General features: G+C 58.4%; 1 protein-coding gene across 7 annotated transcripts in view; it reads right to left on the bottom strand.

Annotated features, from left to right (window-relative positions):
• Window positions 1-261: 261 nt before the first annotated feature.
• DCTN1 (dynactin subunit 1) overlaps window positions 262-7584 on the bottom strand; it is a 19180-nt gene continuing 11857 nt past the window's right edge. For 4 of the 7 annotated variants that reach the window (XM_006760010.2, XM_015561505.1, XM_015561506.1 and 1 more), the window contains 16 exons: window positions 6922-7082; window positions 6650-6818; window positions 6328-6396; window positions 6027-6089; window positions 5769-5918; window positions 5452-5613; window positions 5236-5367; window positions 4915-5040; window positions 4535-4677; window positions 4119-4285; window positions 2749-2763; window positions 2442-2575; window positions 2137-2329; window positions 1846-1925; window positions 1088-1177; window positions 262-693 (listed from right to left, as the gene is read on the bottom strand). In XM_006760010.2, the coding sequence (XP_006760073.1) occupies window positions 556-693; window positions 1088-1177; window positions 1846-1925; window positions 2137-2329; window positions 2442-2575; window positions 2749-2763; window positions 4119-4285; window positions 4535-4677; window positions 4915-5040; window positions 5236-5367; window positions 5452-5613; window positions 5769-5918; window positions 6027-6089; window positions 6328-6396; window positions 6650-6818; window positions 6922-7082 (1992 nt within the window). In that variant the 3' untranslated portion in view covers window positions 262-555. The remainder of the gene's footprint in view (window positions 694-1087; window positions 1178-1845; window positions 1926-2136; window positions 2330-2441; window positions 2576-2748; window positions 2764-4118; window positions 4286-4534; window positions 4678-4914; window positions 5041-5235; window positions 5368-5451; window positions 5614-5768; window positions 5919-6026; window positions 6090-6327; window positions 6397-6649; window positions 6819-6921; window positions 7083-7584) is intronic. The other 3 variants (XM_006760015.2, XM_015561504.1, XM_006760016.2) reach the window with 1 other exon arrangement.

Genomic DNA, 7584 nt, shown 5'->3' with positions numbered 1-7584 from the left:
CAACACTGGCCTGAAGAGCAGTGGGAGGCCCAGGAAGCAGGGGCTGCACACCCGCGCCCTCCTCGCTCAACAAATGAAGCAGGTGCCGATCCTGGGTCTAGCCCTTTCTTGCTGCTCAGAGTAAGACCCTGCATGTGACTCTGAGGGTCACGGCATCCACTGGTCACACAGAGGGGCCCCAAACACGGCACAGCATCCCTTCTCCTCCATCCTGCTCTGAACCGAATGACCCAGGACCCACTGCCAACACCACACGGAAAGCACTGAAGCACAAGTTGCTTTAATCAAGGGGTGAAGTCCTCAATCGGGGGACCTCACACAACCTTTGGTGGTGGGGTCCCAGACTGTCCCCCACATGCCCTGATGCCCCCCAGGAAGGAGGGAGCACCTGGCAGAGGCCGGGGGCTGGAAATCGGGAACCCAGGTCAAGGGGAGGACAGGGCATGGCAGGTGGCGTGAAGCTGAGTGGGGTCCAGAACAGCTTTACACACGCTTCTACCTGGGCCGGCTGAGGGGGCCGTGCATCGGCCGGAAGGGGCCAGTGGAGGAGGAGCACTAGAAGATGAGGCGGCCATGCAGCTGGTGCAGCTGCTCCTGGGTCAGCACCAGCCGGTGCCGCTGTCCGAGGCCAGCCGCACACGAGAAGGTCACTTTGCCCAGGTAGACAGTGTCGTCCTGCTGCTCCTCCTTGGCCTGGGAGTCGGTGAGAAGAGACCCCCCTCGTCAGGGTCTCCTGAGCTGTGTGCCACGGACGGGCCCTGAGCCTAGAGACCCAGGCAGTCCCTGGGAGGTAGGTTTTGGGGCTCCCGGGCTATGGTGATTACATTTCCAAATAAAAACTGGGGCACACAGTCTGACAGGGAGTGAGAGAGCTCCTCCCAGTGTCAAAAGGCAGAGAAGTTGTTAAACTACTGAACAGTACACCTGCTGGAAGCAGGGCAAGGACTCCCCGGTGGAAACCTGGCCAGTAACTCAGATGTGCAGCTGTTGGACCTGAGACCCTGGAGGCCTCTTCAAATTCGGGGGAGAGGGAAGGACCCACCTGAGCCTCCGTACTGCCCCTCCCCAACTCCATGCTCCCGCTTACCCTGAGGAAGGCTGAGGAAGGGAAGGTGGCAAAGGCCGTGGGAACTGTGGCTCCAGGGCGCTGCGACACAGTCTCCTTGAGGACCTCATCCTGACGGCAGAGGGGGGAACAGGGTTCATTTAGGGGATCCCCACAGGCTAGCCCAGTACCACCCATTTCACAGGGACACTAATGCCAGGAACAGGGAGGGACCCAGACCTTCCTATCACTTCTGCTCTCACCTCCGCCCCATTCCCACCCCAACACCCTTATGGTATAGATACTTACCCTTAAGGCCCAACCCTTCTACCTGCGAAGACCTCAGCCCTGACAGAGCTGCACCTGAACCCACCCTCTAAAGATGACCCTGCTCAACCTACTATGCTGATGAGAATCTGCCTTCCCTTCCACCTCCCCTGCCACGTGCCATGCAGCACAGGACTGGGCCCAGGGGACTCCAGGAATACCTATGGACATGAACCAGCTAAGGCTCCACCAGGGAATGCTCTAGAGCAGAGGTTCCAACCTGTAGGTCGTGACCCCTTTGGGGGTCGAACGACCCTTTCACAGGGGTCACCTAAGACCATCGGAAAACATATAATCACATATTGTTTTTGTGATTAATCACTATGCTTTAATTATGTTCAATTTGTAACAATGAAATTGGGGGTCACCACAACATGAGGAACTGTATTAAAGGGTTGCGGCATTAGGAAGGTTGAGAACCACTGCTCTAGAGCAAACTTTGTAGGGGGAGGAAGGACCGGGCCAGAGCTGACCTTGAGCTTCTCGATGGTGTCGCTTAGGGACTTGAGCTGAGCCACTTGCTCCAGGAGCTGGGCCGACGGGCTCTTGGCAGCTGTGGGAGAAAAGACTGGTGAGGCCCACCAAGGCCCAGGCCGGCAGTGCAGGTACTGGACCCTCTTCAGGAGCAGACACATAACAGTGGATGAGTCAACTAAGCTGGACACTGAGACCAAAGAGCAGTGTGGGAACTGCCTGGGCGGGGCTACCTCCCTGGGGCAGGGGCAGGTGTGTTACTCATCATCCGGGGGTTGGCAGGTCCCTACCAGGGTTGGTGCGAGTGATGTCTACTACGTGGGTGTGCGTGCTCAGCTGATTCAATGTCTCCAGCAGCTGGCTGGTCTTACGATACAGCGCTCCAGGGGCTAACTCGCTGCCAGAGCCCTCACGGGGTGGGAAGGAGAGCTTTGCCACATGCAGAGGGGGCAGGGCTGCTAAGGAGGCCTTCATCTGGGCGCCCTGTGGGGGGGAAGAGAGGTGGTGGTAAGGAGTGACAGAAAGCCCTGCCATCCATCATCGATGGGACAGGTATACGCCACCTCCACCCCGGTCCTCCCCGTGACCCCCTCACCTTGAGGATGCTGTTCTCATGCTGAAGCTGGGAGATGTGCAGCCTCATGGCAGAGATCTGCTGAAGCAGCAGCGGCGAGTCCTTCACCAGCCCCGGGCCTGGCATAGACCCAAGTGCCTGCCCAGGCGAGCCTCCTGTAGTGCCACAACGAATGTCAGCCGTCTCAGGTGGAGAGCGTTGAAGGTGGGCTCCATCCCTTAGCTCCTCCCACCCCCAGTCCTGGTTGCTCCCCAGGGAGAAGTCACCCTGTTCCCCAGGCCCCAATTCCCACCAGCCCTGGCAACCCCCAGCCAGGGCGGGTCTCTACCTCGCTGCGGTTCTTCTGTGCTCAGGAGAGCCCATGGCAGCAGGAAAAGAGAGAGAGGAATTGGGTGAACTGAGGGTTAGGGGGACACACCAGAGGAATCCCCGACACACCTGCAGGAAAAGCCTTTTCCTGATCACCACATCTTCTCTGACAAGACTCTACCTCTGAGGGAAGAGCAAGTGTGTGGGAAGGAAAGACAGGAAAGGGGAGTGAGGCCTGGGGGCAGGGGTGACGTGTGAGCCTGAGTGCGGTGGGCCGTGCGCTGGAGGAAGCACTTGGGGCATAAGGCTGCTGCCTCCCTGCTCCTCCTCCATCCCCAGGAAGGGCAGAGGGGACACCCCTGAGACCTGACAGGTCAGTGCCTTCCTTCTCCCAGCAGCAAAGCTTACATTGAGGATGCAAATGTATTCCTGTGCTCCTCAGCTCCCCACTGCGCTGAGGCAAAAGACACCCTTTTTTGGTGGAAAGGTTCATAAATTCAGAACCAGTATCTGCTTACAGAGACTATGCTAAACAATACAATGTGGTCATTCTGGAGACCCCTTCCCCTCCCCACGGAACTGGAGCCATCTGCACCACGAAGTCTACAGTCAAGGAGGTACTTGGTCACCTCCCAAGATCAAGAGGCGCCAGTGGCAAGGGGCTCTGACCTAGGTGAGACCTAGGTGAGAGCGGCTGATAAGACAGGTGGGGGAGGAGGGAGTCACTGAGCCCTGAGGGCTCAATTCTAGAGTTTGTCTTCCAGAGGTGAGATGGCTAGGTGAGAAACTGAAGAGAGAGCAATAAGCAAACTCTAGGGCAGGTGAGAACGAAGAGGGCAGTGGCCACCTCCTTGGTCAGGAAACTGGGGACAAACCACACAAACTCAAGGTAAGGAGCCCTGGCCACACTATGAGGCCAGGCCAAGGTCTCACAGCCACAGTGAAACTGAGAGAAGTCAGCCATGAAGGGACAGCCACACCAGAGGGTGAAGCCACATGAACTCTGGGGAAACGCGCCCAAACCAAAGAGCAATCAAGAGCAGGCACCCGGCCCAGCGGGGTCCACAGCATCACCAGCCTCCTCAGGCCGGTGACCCTCAAGGACACGGGGGTTGGTCAGACAGGCCAGACTGCAGACCCAGGAGGGACAGCTACGGAGTCCAATGTCACCGTAACTGAGCTGCACGGACAACTTGGCAGTGCCCCACCTTGATCAGAGGGACTCTGGGCGTATCCTCGGGAGAAGTAAAATCCTGGTGAAAGTGGGCAAACACATTCCTGGCTGCACATCCAGGGGTAAGAAGGGGCAAAAGTAAAACCGAGGCCAGGGACCGGAGGGAAGCCCTTCAATCTCCTGTGGGCCAGTGCTGTCTGTCCCCCTGCACTCACCACCCGCAATGCCAGAGACCAGGGTAGCGATATCCGAAGGAGGGGGCCCCCGGAGCCCCTCGATCGTGCGCTTGGACTGGCTGTTCAGCCGCTGCTTCAGCTCTAACTTCTCTGCCTCTAGCTGGTCAATGTCGGCCTGGAGTGCATCCATCGTCTCCTCGAAATCTCTGTGGAAGAGAATCGGGCTGGGGCGTGTCCCGTCCCCACGACCCCCTCCACTGCTCAGCCCTGACAGGTCCCTGGAGTCGCCCTGCTGGTGAGGCTCCGCTTGGGGTGACATAATGGCAGTGGGCAAGGGAGGTGGTGTCTGCTGGCCTGGGAGTGTCACTGTAAGAGGGATGGCTGGGCGGCAGAGAGCTGCTGGGGGGTGAAAGGCAGGGGGGGGCTGAAGCAAGCAGGGCCAGGGAAGTGCTCACTTCTCCTTCTTCCGCAGCAGTGCCTGCGTCTCCTCCAGCAGCGTCTGGACCTTCTCGATGCGCTCGTCGGCGTCCTTGGCCGCACTGTCCAGCTTCTTCTCTAGGAGGCTCAGCCGCACATTGGCCTCACTCAGCTCCTCCCCCTGGGCCAGGGCAGAGCTCCTAGTAGCTTTACATCCTCCACAACCCCTCAGGGACCCAGGGTAGACCACGGATAGAAAGCTCCTTAAGAGCCCACTCGAGCTCCCACTGATTACAGGCACCTCTTCTGCCCTCAACCCAATCCATCACCTATCTCATTCTGATCCCCATCACTCACTGCTGCCCTGTGCCCCACAATACTCCCTGGCCCCCAGATCCTGAGCCTACCCGACCCTCACCTTGATCTTGAGTGACTTCTTCAACTCCTTGATAACTGTCTCTCGGTCTTCAAGCTTCAAGCCCAGGCCTTCAGCATCCGTGATCTCTGCACGAAGGGCTGCAGCCCGCAGTTCAACAGGGGGAGGCTGAGGGCCAAGGTGGGCAAGGGAGGGAGGGAGAGGTCATCACCAACGTGCTTCAGAGAGACCCATCTTGCCTTCTAAACAGGATGGTGCTCTCGAGACTCCTTCCTCCACCTCCCAGCCTCCCACAACTAGCAGCAGCTCTGCCAGCCCTGCTCCTCCAGGCCCCAGAGTCCCTCCAAGGAGCTCCCGTCCAACCTTGCTGGGGGGCCGTTCGGCATCGTACTCTCCCTCCTGCATAGCTGTGGCCAACTTGTTCATGGTGCTGATGAGGATGTTGCATGACTGGCGCAGACACTCATAGGGGCTGCTGGAGGGGCTCCCATAGATCTGTGGGAGCCAGGGGGCAACAGTGAAAACCTCACCCCGGCCACCTGACGCCTCTACACCTTCCGCCCAGCCATCCAGGCCCACCTGCTCGCTTGCTTTGAAAGCCAGCTCCTCCAGGGCAGCCACAGGCAGTCCCTCATTCTCCGCCAGAGGGGCAATGAGCTGGGCGGCGGCAGCTGCCACCTCCTGCAGCACAGCCACCACCCACGTCAAGTGTTTCCTGCAGTCAAGGAGTGTGTCGGACACCTGTGCGACAGGCCCGCGTCAGGAGCCGCCCTGGGTCCAGGATGGCTCCCCGCTGCCTCAAAACTATCCTTGCCCCATCCAGACCCCGATCTTAACATACTGAGCCCCTCCTGGTTCCACTCATCTTCCTTCCCTCCCCTGTCGCTGCCCCAAACCTGTGGTCCAAAGGCCAGAGCAGCTGGGATCCCAGGAGCATCCGTCCCTGGCATTCGCCTTCGGATCTTCTTGCAAAACTGGCGGATGTCACTGCACGATGTTTCCAGGTCCCGGAGCAGGAGGGCAATATCTGAAGCCTCCTGTCCACCCTACTCAGGGAATAGGAAATGGATGGGAACAAAGTCAACAACAGCTGAAGGTGAGGAGGGGGAACTAAGAAGGCAGAGGCGCTCAAACAGATCCAGCCGTGCTTTTACCTGCAAGAAGGCACGCAACCGCCCCACCTCCACGCCCATGCAGTCCAGGGCACTCTGGGTGAACTGTGAAGACAAAAGCACGTGCTTGTCAGCACCCAGTAGGAACCCTCTGCACCCTCATCATCTCTAAGAAGTCCCCACTCTCTGCTGACCCCCATACATAAGAGGTTCTCTGGCTTCCCTGATCTGGCCTTAGGGACCCTGTTCCAGTCTTAGGTGGACCCTGAGGGCCAGACCTCTTGACCTGACGGCCTCCGTTTCTGATCTGAAAGGGGCTTAACCACCAGCCCCGACACTTCACCTTGATGTGGTCGGCCAGCTGCATGGTACTGTCCTCAGGCTGCTCGGCAAGGTGGATGCTGTACAGGTGCTGAGAGATGACAAAGAGACAGACAGCCTTCAAGTCTTGGAAGGATGGAGAATTGTTCCCCAACAGTTTGAGCCCCAGTCATCACAGGGCTCCAGAGGTACCAGAGGACCTGAAACCCCCAAGAGCTGCATCCTCAGGTGAGTTCAGCTGCAGGGAGCTGAGCCTTAGGCACACAACCTGGGCTACACTTGCCGCAGCCCAGAATGAGAAACCTTCCCTCCCTGCTGCACCAGCTGGAATCCTCGCACCAAACCTGGTAGTACTTGATGGCCTTGGTGAGAGGCTCGACGTTGACAGTCTCATCCAGCTGGTCCTTGTGCAGCAACTCAATGAGGAAGTCCAGGGAGCGCTCATGGGCACTCATCTCAGGATAGAGGCTGCCCACCTTCTTATACACATCCACGCTGCACTGAGAGAGGGCACTGGAGACAAAGAAGGGCCCTGTGAGGCCAGGGTCTGCCAGGCAAACCCTGTTCCAGCCAATCTGGAACCTGTGGCCTCGAATGGGGGTCAAGGGTCACTCACTGCTCATAGCGGTGGAGCGTGGCCTGCAGCAGGCTCAGAGAGTACACCAGCCCAGCCGCAAAGCTGAGCTGCTCCCCCATAGCTCCTCGAAGCCCGGGCCGCTCTGAACAGTTCTCACTGAGTTCAAACTTCTCCTGGGCCTGCTTCCGGATCAGCTCTGCCTGTGGGAAGAAGTGCCAGGGACCTGGGCTCAGAGCAGAGGACGGAGAACAGATTCAGGGATACAGAATACAGATGGGCCACTTCGGCAGGGGTGGGAGAAGGAGATAAAACAGAAACAGCTCTTAGCTGGGCAGGAAGTCTCCCCTGGGGAAAGGGCAGTGATGTGGTGATTACTGAGCTGTGAATATTTGCGATGTGGGGATGAAAGGAGAGGGAACCAGTGGGAACAAGCTCTTTCCTGCAGGCTTCAAGCTGCTGCCCTGCCACCCTTCCACCAGCATGTTTCCTGACAGTTGCCCCCCGCCCCAACTCCTAGTCATCTTCTGGGTCTCAGCTCAAATGTTATTCCTCAGTGACATCCCTCCATCTACATCAGCTCCCCAACTGTGCTCTCTCAAAGCAGCTACCTCCCGTTCATAGCAGGCCCCATCTGCAGCTCTGCCGATGACATCCTTGCATTACATCATACACTGTGAGCAGGGGCGTTGACGGGCTTCACAC

The sequence above is a fragment of the Myotis davidii genome, unplaced genomic scaffold (assembly GCF_000327345.1).
Source record: "Myotis davidii unplaced genomic scaffold, ASM32734v1 scaffold1477, whole genome shotgun sequence".
Lineage (NCBI taxonomy): Eukaryota > Metazoa > Chordata > Mammalia > Chiroptera > Vespertilionidae > Myotis > Myotis davidii.
This window is presented reverse-complemented; position numbering and strand designations above follow the sequence as displayed.